Source organism: Amblyomma maculatum, chromosome 1, assembly GCF_055883805.1.
Source record: "Amblyomma maculatum isolate TAMU_Amacu chromosome 1, ASM5588380v1, whole genome shotgun sequence".
Classification (NCBI taxonomy): domain Eukaryota; kingdom Metazoa; phylum Arthropoda; class Arachnida; order Ixodida; family Ixodidae; genus Amblyomma; species Amblyomma maculatum.
Window position 1 is genome coordinate 131,593,865 of NC_139344.1, and position 15,556 is coordinate 131,609,420.

Below are 15,556 nucleotides of genomic sequence, written 5' to 3' on the forward strand. Positions count from 1 at the left end.
ACATTCTCGTTTTGGAAGAGGTTTGTCAATGCAACAAGTCAATATCTGTGTGAGAAATGCAAAAACAATTACCCTAACATCACAACAGCGGCAGCCGCCAGCTCAACCAGAGGCCAGGGTGTTTGCCATGCAGCTGCAGTACGCTCAAAGTGGCATCCGGCAGCAACATCCAAAGGGTTATTGAAGATAGAGATCCGGTTCAGCTGTAGATTCAGCAGGCTGGCTGGTAGGCACTGCAAAGTTGCACGTAGGTATTACTCATCATATATTAAAGGTTTAGAGAAAGGAAATAAAAAAAAGAAATTTAAAACTGCAAAAGAAAGCATCACAGATAAAAGCAGTGAAACCAAAAGAAATGGACTATGAATTCCATTGCAGTGAATTTATGCGGGCCCACAAATTTTACGAATATTGAAAAATAAGCACCACAATACAAGGACAGTTTAATGATAATTTTACACTACAATGCGAAAACAACACTCATGATTACAGTGCTCAAATATATTGAAAAAAAAAAATATTGAGATTCCCAATATCAGACAGAAAAAACTCTCGCAGCATACTTTCTAACTTCTAATTTGTAGGGAGAGTGCAAAAATCCCTTTTTCCAAACCACATAAAATATGAATACTAGTGCGGCTTCCTTGCTGAATCAAATGTGAATTGAATATTTGTACTAATATTCGCTACTTTTGCAAATAATTCTACAAAATGAGCAATATTGAGTGAAGCACCAGCGGTAACACTAGTCCAGTGCTAACTTATGGAGCCTAAATCGATAGCTGATAAAAGTTGCAACGCTAATCTTCACTAAGGAACCATAACACAAATTCAGTATGTCAACTCTTTGACCATCAATTGACATGTATAGGGAAATTTTTTCGTTAACGATGAATAAAGCTCAGGACATGAGACAGACAATGAGGCATCAAGGTGAGGTTACTAAATGTTGCTTAAGCCTTGTCACATCATCCACATTGAGAAACTGAGCCCTTCAAGCATGCATGCTCATCACTGTTTCAAACCTCGTGCACAAAGTTTATAACATGCACTCGATGGTTGATGCAGATTTCATAATTTGCAAAACACACCATTTGATTTATTCAAATGATTGTATACGAGTATATTTGATTTGTTATTCAAAACTTTCAAATATTTTCTCACCCCTACTAATTTATTTGCCTTATCTATACAATTTGACAATGGGAACACATAGTTCTTACTTTTCTTTTTACTCTTTCATAAGTGTGGTGTGCATACAATTCAAGTAATTATCTGAAAACACTACATTCTCAACTATCCTTTTTTATTATACCTACTAACTTCGTTTCACCTCTCCATCTTCTTTCCTATTCATTTTATTTCTGCCGCCTGCTATCAGGTGCCAGCACCCACCCTTTCTTGTTTTTTTTGTTTTCAAATATAAACCACTATTATTAAATAAGCAAATTACTCCACTAAGTTCACTGACACTGGCATTTTGAACGATTCTCATTTGATTTTCCTCAGTATGAACCAGAATAAAAAATTAAAACCCAATCCAACCAACTATAATCGGGTACAACTCGAGAAAAAAAAAAGGCTTTTACCCCTCAATTCCTCAAAGAATCCCCTTCCATCCAAAGGCGTAAACTGATTCGCATAATGTCGTGGATAATTTGCTTAGACCTGCTAGTATGACAACACAAGATGCGGCACATGAAAGGTGGTTAATCACAGCTGAAATAGATGAACCGGGGCATGAATGCCACTGGTTGAAGGATCTCCACTGAGGAGCATTGGTCACTTTTTCCTTGAGTGATTATTCTTCTTGGCTGCAAAAATTGCAAGCTCATTAGAATGGGTAGATGAGAGCACTATAATTTAAAGCTTAATACTTTTGCTTATTAGAGTAGCCAGTACAACCATCTTCCTCAGAATTAGTTCTATTGTCTACTTTCACATTTTGGTTTTACTGTGGGAATAAGAAAAAGAAAGCAAAAATACAACACACTCATTTATGAAAGAAAATGCATTGTATTATCACTCCTCCAAGCACAATAAGAGAAATATAAAAAATCACACAACCTTTCTTTATAACTTACTGTTGCAGTTCTAAAATTTATTTAAATTAAAATAACCACCCTATACAGTAGAACCCCTTAATAGTAAAATCACTGGGACTAGCAAACATCTTAACTAATATCAGTTGTTGGCAATGACATGGTCCTGAAGATGCTGTCTGGTAACTAAATGCCAAATTACTGAACATACCTTGCTGCTTAATGAAAAAAAAAAAAAAAAAAAAAAAAAAAAAAAAACCTCTAAAATACCTTGCATCTTTCCTTTGTCGTCTCTTTGAGCTATTTTATTTTTTCAGTAACGAGGTTTTGCATTTACATCTTGAGGAAGCACCTTTTAAGCATGAGGGCAAAGCAGCTAAGCACAGAACTGAGTTTGATGCCATGTCAAAACCAAAGCTTTGCATGAACACGGTATCATCTTTCACTGTTTCTGTTTTCTTAAAAGGCAATGATGAAAAATACGCGTGACAGTCAAGCGCTGCAAAACTGCACCACGCCACGCCTCTAGTTCTCGCCACCGCTGCCTCATGATTTGTGCTGCACAGTGCTGCGAATGTTCAGCTGTTTCTTCCCTTTCCTATTTCTCCCTGCACTTTTACTCTCTTTTACTTTCTAAATGGGCTGCGCCACTTTTTTTCTATGTTTGTAGACAGCTTTACATTCTTTTGCTATAGGCTGCATGCTTTCCCTCATGGCTCAAATGTTATTATTTTTTAAAATTTGCCTCGCAACCCTTGGTAGCTCACATGCGGCAATGTCATTTTGTGGGAAGTCATGGCCATGGCCAGACGCACTTTATTATAACTGAGTGTTACCAAAAATATCTTAACTATAAAGGGGAAAAATGTAGTCCATCTATAAAAGATGAACTAGGACTTCAGTTTCACTTAACTATATTCGAGTTTTTACTACTATATCCAAGTTTATTATAGCGGGGTCCAACTGTACAAAGATATATATTACATCAGAATCTTGTTAACATTAAAAAATAAAAATGCGGCTGTAGAGCACATCATTTGGAAAGCATGAGATCAAAAACTGCAAATGTTTTTAAAAATGTAATCAGAATGAAGTACAATAGCATTTATGAACATTTTCACTTCCTATAATGGCTGGTTAGTATGAGGCACAAGCATCTAATGAGCTTTTGTAGTGTTTGTAGACTATTATCATATTCAGGCTGCATTTAGCCTTTAATAAACTTTACAATACATCTTCTCAAGAGTGAAGGTAGCTGTAACTTTTTGCAGTCCCTGTTGAAAGTTTTCAAATGCTTCGCCTGGTCTTAAAAAGGGCCACGACCACCCTCAGGTTGAGAGTGTGTTCTACCTTGGTAGTTGTGACGCATCGCCTCCAGAACCCGCTGCCAGAGACATTTTTTGAAAAACTCATTATTACCAAAGAGACAGCCCTCAAAATCAATCCACTTTACCGTGCTCGGCTTCTTTAATTTTCTCTTGGAGGTTTTTTATTCTCTTTGTTTGGTTGATTAGCCTCTGCTAGCAAAATTCAACCACCTCCTGTTCGGTTAAAGGGAAGCCTGCAGTCTGCGCCTCGACGGGTACTTTTACAACGCAAGATTACTGCTATCATCCTCCAAGGTCATTCATCTGGGCAGGCTAGGTACTGTGCAAGCAGCAGTTTCAGCTGCGCCATGAAAGCCATTGCCGCAGCTGGGTCTCAAACCCGAGCCAGAATGAACAGACCAGCCTCCCTGGACCAGGCACGAAAGCACTACACTATCACTGCCACCAATCATGCCCTGCGTAAAACTGCAACACACTCTCGTACTGTGCAGCAAACATAGTCGTCTTCATCATGTTCTAACTGCAACACACCATTGTGGTGTGCAGTGAACGCTGTCGTCTTCATGAAGTTCTATCTGCGTCGCTCCTTTGTTTAACCTAAGAAAATACGCTACACATACACCATATGGGCGAGTGCAGACAAGGTCCACGAGCATAATGTCGAGCGAATCCACCTGGTGGTGTGGCAAATATGAGGTGGCGTGGCATGCAGGAAACTCCTGTTGTTAAAAATGGAGACCACCGCCGATCAGACAGGCTGCTGAGACCCCCGAACAATGAGAAACCAGGCCAGCTCGTTGCTGAGAAGCTTACCAAGCACGGAAGCATGCCAAGATCGAAGTGGCAGCAGCAACTGTGGCTGCAGCCAATGACTTACACTCATAAAACTTGATTTAAGGTTAGTTCAAACTCTACAAATTTTTTTCCTGCTAAAGCCTTCCAGGAAAGCGAGAGAAGGGGACTCCCAGGTGACCTCCTGTTTGAAAGCCAAAAGGAAAACCTTTGGCGGCGTGCTTGTTTGCCCCCTCAGCAGGGTGCCTCAGCTCAATGGGCAGATAAAGCATAGACACAGGGATTCCTTTCACATTTTGCTAGAAAACCAAGCCTCTGTACATAGGCATATTTCTGTGTGCTTCTGTGTTTCTTCAGCACATTCTCTCTTTCCAATGTTCCTAACTGCATGGCTGTACGAGCAGCACAGCACACCGAACATGCTGCGGTATATGTGAACTGGGACAAGAAACTAACATTTTTTGTACTTGGCTGTACGTCTATGCGAAAGCAAAAGGTGCTACAAAAAAGCATACGCAAGATGAGCAGATGATGCAATGCATAGTTCATGTCTGCGCTGCATCTGTCAGTGAGAGAGTTAGAGTAATGGGTGCCTCTTGTCAATGCAAAGCATAGAGGATGAAGAGGTTTGGCTTTCTGAACGGGAGCACTACAGGGCTTTGATTTGAATTTTTACTACTCTTTGGGGTACGCACGGCTCTAGTACTTTGCAGAGACTGCATTCAAGTACCGTGCTTATCTAAGCACAGGACCTGCCGGTTAAAAATATCCGGACCCTGGTCAGCCTTCAAGATGCAATATGAAGAAGCGACTTTGGCAGCTGACTGCCACTGCACTTTTGCTCTTCATATGGAGTGTCACTGGGGTCGACTGCCCCATGCACATTTGTGATTGTTTTTGGATGCACTGTACTCATTGCAGAGATGCATTGCAAAGATGCTCATCTGGTGCAGCTGAGTCGGCTCGCTCGTGCACATTTGGATTGTAATTGAATGTAACATATAAACAGAAACGGCACAATTTCAAATGTACTTACTGGAAAATCATATTAGCCAAGGACATATTAAACAGAATAAAAACAATGCAATCCTGTGGGACAATTTTATTACTGGCAATTTTGATCATATTAAAGTGGGAACATATTTTCAAGTTCTACTGATACATAATGCCAACAAATCCTATCATAGGAGGGGAAAAAAACATTATACTACTAGCATGTCTGTCTGGAAGAGAGGCACCCTTCAAACAGAACTGCCTCAATTGTGCCGCTGCATTTTAAAGGGCCACAGACCCAGGGTTTGGACGTTTTAAACAAACAAGCCCGGTGCTTCGATCAGGTATCACAGATAGTCTCTGCAAAATACTAGCGTGATGCTAGCACTAGAATGCAGAAAAAATACAAGTGAAAGCTCTTTCATACTCCCTTCCAGAAAGCCAACCTCCTCATTCTCTAGCTTGCCAGTCCATTATGTACCAACAGGGACAGTATCCATTGAGTAGAACAGCGCGAAAAAACGACAGGAAAAGACAACAAGATGTGCGCTGACTTTCAACTGACAAGTTTACTGCATGCCTGCATCCATATATATGAACACGTTCACACAATAAAAGAAACAAGAACAAATAAACAATACACCAGAAAACGTAAGATACATATGCAAGAGAAACACGTGTCAACCAGAATTTCACAATGCATCATTTTGTCGTGTTCATAAATCTTACTTCACGTTCCGATAACGCTATAGATGGGCTGCTGATACAAGTTTCCTTTATCTGTTGATTTCTTTTGCTTCTAAAATTTCCCAAACTGTCTGGTCATTACGCCTATTGATTATTTTTGCTTCCTCTAGAAAGGGCTGGCAGGCGTCGCTTTTACAATCCCTGCAATGTATGCCCATAGTTTCTTTTACTGTACCAAAAACATTATTGTGATGTTCCATTAGTCTTTCATTAATACAACGTCCTGTCTGTCCGACATAATGTTTTCCACAAGAAGGTGGAACAGAGAGCACCACCCCCTTCTGGCAAACCACATAAGGGTCTTTGTGTTTTATGGCACAGCCCTGACCAATGCTTCTCATACCATTAACTTTTTTGCACATTTTCCCTAATTTATCGAGAGCCGAAAGCACAACTTTCACGCCTGCCCGATTTCCTATACGTTTTAGTCTATGCGAGAGGTGATGAATGTACGGAATGACCGCTATCTTTTCTTTTGTCCGCTGGTTCATGGATGAGCTCTCCATGCTCGCCTGAGAAGACATTATACTTGACAAAATAGTCTCCGCTACCGATACCAACAGCTGCTTGGGATATCCTGCGTTCTGAAGCCGTCGAGTTTGATACATGAAGCTATCTTTAATAGAATGGATACATGATTTTCTTAAAGCATTAATATAGCATGATTTCGCTACACTCCATTTCACTAATTTCGAATGTGAGGAGTCGAAGGAAAGCAATGGCTTGCTGGTACATGGTTCCTATGTCCAACACGTGTGATTAGGCTTAAAATTCAGTTTAAGATCTAGAAACCTGATCATACTGTCCTGCAGCCATTCACTAGTCTTACGTTTTCTGGTGTATTGTTTATTTGTTCTTGTTTCTTTTATTGTGTGAAGTTCATATACAGTAAAAAATCGTTACAAGACACACTCAAGGGACCTGAAAAAGATGTCTCTTGTAAGCAAGGTCTCTTGTTTTTAAAAATTCTAAAAGCACTGTGTTAATCAATTTACTGCACATCTGTATATATAAATGCATTTACACGCATTAACAGGAAATTGTTCACGAAAGTTTAAAGAACTTATTCATACAAGTATGTAATTTTGTGAGTGCAGAGTGTATTCCTTCAAAAGTTCTGGAGGTAAAGCACTTCACTTTGTAAGCCTTTCTGTTACTCTAATACCTTTGAAGCACTCTTACTTGCTTGTCATCCTCAGATGCTGACACTTTTCCTCTAAAATGTCCTCGTAGTCATCCTCTATGGCCCATGTGCCATTTACTTGCGCGAGAATTGCACAGTCCGTAAGCTCTTTGAGAGCACACAAGATCCACACCTGCAAATACGAATTCCTCAAAAGATTCTGGTACCTCAGCAGTCTCTTGGATGCTCTCCCAAGCTTCATCTTTAAGGAAGCTTGCCACAGTATCCACATATGGGCCCTCTTACATCGTGTCACCACATTTAAAGCCTGCTTGTCTGAAATCGTTTTCACAGTTTCACCTCTCAGGCCATTCCAGACACCTGAAATCACCTGAACAGCAAACTTCGCATCAATTACTATTGTACAGTCTTGCTGCCTGTCAAGCAACAGGCGTTCTACAAACCTTGTTTTGTATAGCAACTTGACTGAGTGCTTAATGCCTTTGTCTATTGATAGAAGGTAGGGTGCAGAGTTTGGAGCGAAAAAAATAACTGGTGGCTTTGAGCACAAGAACTTTGGTGCTGCAAGAAGCATTGTCTGCAAAGAGAAAGGCATTAGGATTCTGAGTTTTCACCTTGTGATCAGATTTTAAACAGCGAGGAGTTAAAAATGCTAGATGTCATTCATCCATTTTGATTTGCTTCGTAGGTGACAGTAATGCGATGTGTTACGTTTCTCCACCGACAAGTGTGACAGCTGACGCGGCCACCGCATAGCAACAGGCAGAACCGCAAGCGGATCGGCCATTTCGGTGCCATTCATCGGCCGCCCAATGCTTCCTTCAGCGGGCAAGTCTCGACGTGATCCTGCCACGCGCCAAATGTGCGTGTGTGCGTGTGTGTGCAAAAGCTGGCCAAGCCTGGAGCTCGAGGGAGAGTGCCTCGCCCTCGCCCGTCTGTAGGAGGTGGAGGAGATGCGGTCGGACCACCTGCGATTGAGTCATCCCGTCATGTCCAAACGTGTTCGGCTCTCCATTTCCTGTGAGGGCTTTCCCTTTCCCTGTGAACTGGCAAGCCTATAAAGAGCAGCGGCAGACTCCGCTGCGACAGAGACTACTTTGACGCGCCGTTGATACGACGCTAGACACCAGCTGTGTGAGAGTGTCTGCATTCTCTCCGGGTCAGCTTCTCTGCCCATTCCTTCATGATGTTGTAGTAAAGGTTGTTTCGTTAGAAGACGCCTCGTCTTTGCTGGGACCGTTGATGCCGTCCGCCGTCCACGGAGCTGCCAGGCCAACGCTACCGAGGGGCCGCGACCCACACGTAATAACTGGTGGCAGCGGTACGCTACCACAGGCTCGCTACCCAAGCCTAACAACTGGTAGGCAGCGGTGGGACGACGACGACCAAGCCGTAACCGTGGTCGGAGGGACGAGCCAGGCAATACCGTCGTCCAACAACTGGTGAACAGCGGAGGGACGAGGACGGCCAAGCAGTGACCGTGGTCGGTGAAACGAGCCAGGCCTGACTGAGGTGCAACATCTGGTGGGAAGAGCGGAGATGTCCCAGGCGTGACCCGTGAAACAAGCAGCTCAGCGGAAAGCCGGGAGCAGTGCAACGAGCCCTGTGTGATGACTGGTTGCCTGCAGCGGAACAACTGCGAGGTTTGGTGAGTGCGGGACTTTCTTCTACTGAGTTTTGCCAGGCTTTTGTTAAGTAGAGAACAGAGCTGGTAATTGTGTTGTCGTTGTTGCTGTGTTAATTGCAGCAAGGCAATAGTGGGCAGTAGAGAAGGCAGCACTCGGAACAGCCATGGATTTGGATTTGAAGTCGTTGCGCAAACCGAAATTGCTGGAGCTTGCGAAGGAGTTGGGTCTGGATTTGTCAGACAAACTCAGAAAGTGTTAAAGGCTATTCTTGCGTTGGAAGCTGAAGATGACGAGCTTTTGGAATGTCTTGAGATCATTGACGAACGTCACGAGAAAGAGATGCGTGAATGCAGGGAAAGTTATGAGAAAGAGGACGCCCGCGTAAGGAAGCTGATGCAGCTGGAGATTTCAGCACATAGAATGAGCGTGGAAAGGATTAAAGCTTGCAATGCCATTCAGTGTAACGGTTCAATACCGCGAGATGGTCCGCCACCGTTCCTCATTGCCGAGGATGTGGCCGAGTATTTGGCAGACTTCGAGAATGTCTTCAGAAGTAAACGTTTCAAGCGAGATAGTTGGGCGCAGATGTTGGTAGCTCTTCTCTCAGCTGAAGCGTCGGAAGAAATCAAGCGATTGGTTGGCGACCGCTTGAAAAATTACGATGCACTAAAAGAGTCATTGCTGATACGATATCGGATAGCGCCTCAGGATCTTCGGAAAAGATATGAGAGCGAGAAACATTGTAACATGACGTACTTTGAATTGGTGTATCAGTTGAAAGCCGCTGTAAGCGAATGGCTAGACAGTGCGGAAGTTCTGGAGCAAATCGAACTTGCACCGGAGTGTGAGACACAGCTTGGGGAAGCGGTCGAGCAACGTGACCGCAGTAGTGAGCCGACCGATCCTCGAACAGAAGAGCATCGTGTTACCTTGGTCGAGCCACTAGCTGAGGCGGTTAGCACAGGCTTAATCGGCGAGAAGTCTGAAGTGACGCCGTTAAGCGAGGTGAACTGCATGCCGGCCCAAGCAGCTGTAGGAGATACAGTTCCATCAAATGAGTGTGGGGAACTGGTAGTAACTGAACCGTCTCTCGAGTCGAAAGCAGAAGCTTGTGTAGAGCGCGACGGAGACGAAAACGAGCTAGGAGATGAGAAAATTTCGGTTTCCGAAATCAGCTGTGTTGTAGAGCAGGGTACGCAGAAAAACGAAGTGCCGGTCAGGGAAACTGCGCAGCCTGCGAGTTGTGATCAGTTAGGGCAGACCGACGAGGAGTGCGCGTTCTCTGTAGAGAGCGAGACTTGCGAAGGCGACAGCGAACGTCTAGAGCATAGTCAGAATCGTTCGTGCTCTGATACCACGCTAGGTTGTATTCGCGAAAGCAACCCCAGTGCGAACACGGACATGGCACACATGACCCTCACGCTATCCGAAGTGCCCCAGCTGTCGAAGGAGCTTGATCGTGTGCTGGTTAGCGTTGAGCGATACGGCTCATCGGAGGACCCGTGTGATGTGAGTGGCGAGCCGCCAGAGGAAATGCCTAGCTTGAGGGCTGGCATGAGCGGTTGTTGTTCGGATTTGACTGAAAGTGAGTCATGCGATGCAGCAGCGGCGCCGCCAGAGGAAATGCCTAGCTTGGGGGTTGGCGTGAGCAGTTGTTTGGACTTGTCTGAAGGTGAGTCATGCACTGCTGGCCACGATGCAGACGCGGCACCGCACTTTGACTGCTTTGACCACTTTGACGACACCGGGGTCCTACTAGCTTTGGTTACCACTAGAACGTTGACCGCTAGCTTGCCAGAGCTCGCGCCGAAAGAAAGTAGGACTAGAGGATTCAAGTGCTGCCACCGAAAAACGCGGAAAGGCAGACGCGAGAAAGAATGCAGAAAGCCCGTCTTCCAGTGCTGCCGCAGAAAAAAGCGGAAAGGTAGGCGCGAGAAAGAATGGAGCAAGTTGAAGCTATCGTGAAAGAGACAATCCCAGACACAAATGCGCCCGTGCCCAGAAAATGCGTGACTGGTGCGCAAAGCGTAAGGAGAGGTATAGGTTTAGAAAAGCGAGTGACTCGTGCTTGTATGTTTCTTTGTTCAGAAACAGCAAGGTAAGGTTGTTCCGTGAAACGGACAGCCGAAGCTTTAGTGAAAAGGGTGATCTCAACGGTAACGCCGATGGCTTAAGTCGGAGCCCCTAACGTGAGAAGAAGCCTGTATTCACTAGTTGGTGTTTTTCTTCCTGACATAGGATTTTGAACATATTGCATTGTATTATTTTTGTTTGAGAATGGTGTTTTTGAAAGCGCGATTTTCAAATTCGTGGACGCGTTCCAAGTGCTGCTGAGCTGCCCTTTAATGTAGATGGGGGCATAAGAGGGAAATAGTCTGGCATAGCTTAGTGAAGATTGTGCCGTGCTTGCTGGCTGACCGGTTGAGTTTTTAGCGTGGTTGTGACGTTGTGGGTTGTCAGAAATCTCTCCTGAAGACAAGTTGCAGAGTGCCTTGGAAACCCGGACTTGCCAAGGACTTCTTCCGGCAGACTGGCTCAAGAGAAACAGAGTCGGACGACCCCGGCTAGCAGCAACATCCCGATCCCTCCGGACAGCGGATGCAGTTCCCTGCCCTTCGGGATCTCCCTTTCCCGGCGGGGCAGTCTGTTACGTTTCTCCACCAACAAGTGTGACAGCTGACGCGACCACCGCATAGCAACAGGCAGAACCGCGAGCGGATCGGCCATTTCGGCGCCGTTCATCGGCCGCCCAACGCTTCCTCCCCGGGCAAGTCTCGACGTGATCCTGCCACGCGCCAAATGTGCGTGCGTGCGTGTGTGTGCAAAAGCTGGCCAAGCCTGGAGCTCGAGGGAGAGTGCGTCGCCCTCGCCCGTCTGCAGGAGGTGGAGGAGATGCGGTCGGACCACCTGCGATTGAGTCATCCCGTCGTGTCCAAACGTGTTTGGCTCTCCATTTCCTGTGAGGGCTTTCCCTTTCCCTGTGAACTGGCAAGCCTATAAAAAGCAGCGGCAGACTCCGCTGCGACAGAGACTACTTTGACGCGCCGTTGATACGACGCTAGACACCAGCTGTGTGAGTGTGTCTGTATTCTCTCCGGGTAAGCTTCTCTGCCCATTTCTTCATGATGTTGTAGTAAAGGTTGCTTCGTTAGAAGACGCCTCATCTTTTCTGGGACCGTTGATGCCGTCCACCGTCCACGGAGCCGCCAGGCCAACGCTACCGAGGGGCCGCGACCCGCACGTAATAACTGGTGGCAACGGTACGCTACCACAGGCTCGCTACCCAAACCTAACAGATCCCAGTGGCTGAAACAATGGGGTCGTTTTGACTTTCCAATCATTGGGAAGCACTCCTTCTCAGTTCCTGACATATATAACGAAAAGGATGCTGATATGGAGCAGAATTTAGCTAAGGGAATCTGAAGTGCATAAGTGCATCATGTACGAGTTGGCATGCTTCAGCTGCATTGCATGAGCACACCTGGGTTGTGTCTCTTCTAAATAGTGAAGAATTTACTCCAGGGACCTGAAAAAGTTGTCCTTAGTAGCCGAGTGTCTCTTGTAACCATGTCTCTTGTATGCAATGTTGTTAACATGGCAGACATAGGAAAACCAACCAAGCAACTTTCAAGTGTCTCTTATAACCGAGTGTCTCTTGTAACGAGATTTAACTGTATATGGATGCAGGCATGCAGTAAACGTGTCAGTTGAAAGTCGGCGCTCGTCTTGTTGTCTTCCCCTTTGTTCCTGCTGTTTTTTCGCGCTGTTCTACACAATGGATTACCAACATGCCCATGCTTCTGTTTTAGGGACGGTATCCATTGATCCGTCTCTCTGACTGATGGGTGAAGGGTGGACGTAGACCCCAAAGTGTGCCAGTCACTTGCTGCATGCTTTTCTGCCGTGCCTTTTGTTTCCATACATGCATACGACCACACAACAAAAAGCCTAGTTTCTCGTGCAAATTAATGCAAGCTTCAGTGTTCTGTGTGCTGCGCCACTTATGCACTCACATAACTGCGAAAACAAAAAAAAAAGAAATGAATGCGAGGGAGCACATAAGCACACAGAGATACACATACGTGTACCAGCCTGCTTAAGAAATGTCGGAGAGAGCCCCTCGTTTATGCTTCGGTCGCCCATTCTCCGTGGCTGCCTGAAGGGGTGGGGGGTGAACAAATATGCTATCAAAAGCCCCCTTTTTGACTTTCTAATGAAAGATTGCCTGGGGGTCCCCCTTCCCCCCTCCACCCGCTTTCCGGAAATGGTCGGGCAGCAAAAAGCAAGTACGTGCCAAGGCAGAACCATGATTGCATGCCTCCGGTTAAAATCAGAAAAGGGCAAACTTCGCTTGTGGAGGCTAGTCAACCAGGTCAGTTCAGTTCAGTCGTTGAGTCGTGTCAGACTCTTCGTGACCCTATCAACCATATTACGCCACGCTTTCCGGTCTCTCACTACCTTCCTAACATCACATAACTTCATCTGCAGCGCCTCGAGGATGCCATCTAACCACCGTGTTCGCTGCCTACCCTTTCTCCGGTGACCCTCAACCTTTCCCAACATCAAACCTTTCTCCAGCGACTCCTCTCTTCTCATCAGATGACCAAAGTAGCTGAGCTTTGACTTTAGAATTTGACCTTCCAATAAGCAGTCAGGGTTTATGGTCGACAATATCAACTGATTTGATCTTCTGGGAGTCCAAGGAACTCTCGAGTCTCCGCCAGCACCACAATTCAAACGCGTCAATTCTTTGGCGGTCAGCCTTCTTCACAGTCCAACTCTCGCATCCATACATCACAACTGGAAAGACCATAGCACGAGTTATATGGATCTTGGTAGGAGAGAGGAACTATTTGGAGATGGAAAAGAACAAGAGGTGCATGGCGCTGTAGATTAGTTTTGATGGCCATAATTCCGATAGTAATGAGTCTTCCTAAACAATATTTGTGGCCGCTCGTTCGATAACTCACAGTAGCCAGTTTAGAATATATTTTTGCACTTAGAATAGTCAGCGGCCCTTTAAGCATAATAATGTAACGATTTGTGATCCCCACAATTATTAGGCTGACTACACCCAGTCCAGGTCAAAGGGGTTTCTCTTATCTCTCCAATTAACTCAGTCCTGGCCACCTAACCCCTGCACACTTCCTAATCTCCACCGCCTACTGTAAAAGCCCACGTACAATACAAACCCGCATATAATATGAGGTGTAATTTTGGGATAGCAAAAAAAAAAAAAAAAAAGTTTTCATCCGATATAATGCAGGCGATGAAAGATCAGTAAAAGTATTTATTTGCACTACATTTCGCAGCTGCCCTGCAAGGCATACGTGCTTGTGTGTCTAACGTCACCCAGCACCAAGCACCAAATAGTGCCCAGAATGTTGATATGCTAGTGCTGGTTCGCTCCCCTTCGCGTACTGACTTACTTGATTGGAGAATTTCACACACCATGAGAAGAGCAGCTCACATTCGTCCCGGCAATTGCAGAAGCCACATGGTACACTGTTTGTTCTAAAACCAGTCAGATTCCTGCACACTCGAGGTCATGAGGCATTGTGTATAAAGGGTGGCCAGCCTTCTTAGCATGACCTCCTAATCGTCTTTCAACAGATCTGCAGAGACCTGATCCTCCCCAGCTGCTTTCCCTCTTTACATTATTTCTAAGGCTTTCCTTACTTACTAATTTGTTACCTTTGGATTGTTTAATTGCTCTGCACTACTGCCTCTCTTAAAACTGACTCGATTACTTCATCTAACATATAGATCTCTGCAGATCTCCTTGGTTACTCATGCTTAGCTTACATTTCGGCTCGGTGTTATTTTGCATAAATATGACCACTGAACATGCATGAACACTGCATAGCTTCTAAATAAAATATGTTGCTTTTAGCCAATGCCTGTCCAACGCCTGCTCTCTATCCTCTGCTCAGGCAGTATACCCTACCTGTGGCAGGCACATCAGCAAGGCACTTACCGTGAGAACATTGCTGGCCACATCAAGGTTCCGCAAGTTAGATAAACAACCAAGGCCAACTGGAAGCTCTTCAATACGATTGTGTCCAGCTAGCAGAGTCATCAGCCTGCGTGTGCGGCACAGTGTTTCTGGCAGAACTGTGAGCTGTGCAGAGGAAGTTTAAGGGCCCCATGTTAAGACTGTGGCACAATTACGCTTTGCGAGTCTAAAAGCGGCTAAAGCAAGATAACTGATAACTTGATTTTCAACAGTGCAAGCGCAGCTTTAGCCAAAAGGTGCCACGGTATACGATATTTTATTTCACTCAAAGTGGGCATACTGTGCAGAGTGATGCCATTGAAGGGAGCAGGTTGCGAAATTGGGACTGAGTCAAGGCTAAACTTGCCTCTAATAAATGCGCACTTGATAAGCCAGCATGCTACGGCCTGCAGGCGACGTATTGGTGCTGGTATGCATGCCGCTAGAAGGTATTTGACTTGGATACAGAGTCAGACATGTTATTCCTTGGCTAAATAGGCATGTTCACGCGACTTAGTTAAAGCGAGGCTTTATACCTATGTTGGGTGGTCTTTATCACACACATACTTTATTAGTGTGCGTGAGATAACAGAGGCACAAATCGAGAATTAGTGATTAGGCAAACTGTAAAGTGCATGCATGCAGACAAGAATGCGCAAAGGCCAGCTGCAGATGGGAGCCATTAATGCTTCCACATCATACACTTAAAGTTGGACTTTAGATGTCTCCAAATCTTGTTTTGTTGATCCAGATAAATTTATTAAATGGGGGTTCTACCTACTGTGTGTACTCTGCTGGTCCCCAAATTTTGTGTCCATACCACTACAGTGTTCCTTTTCTGCTCTAGAAGTGAACTTTTCCTGGTCACATTCATTGCATTTATCAAA

General features: G+C 45.0%; 1 protein-coding gene across 1 annotated transcript in view; it reads right to left on the minus strand.

Moving 5' to 3' along the window:
• The window catches only part of Lrr47 (Leucine-rich repeat 47), a 55,775-nt gene that overhangs the window by 18,370 nt on the left and 21,849 nt on the right, over window positions 1-15,556 (minus strand). Inside the window, exons 5-6 of the mRNA XM_084589004.1 lie at window positions 14,652-14,795; window positions 73-233 (exon numbers count right to left, since the gene is read on the minus strand). Coding sequence (XP_084445130.1) covers window positions 73-233; window positions 14,652-14,795 — 305 coding nt within the window. The remainder of the gene's footprint in view (window positions 1-72; window positions 234-14,651; window positions 14,796-15,556) is intronic.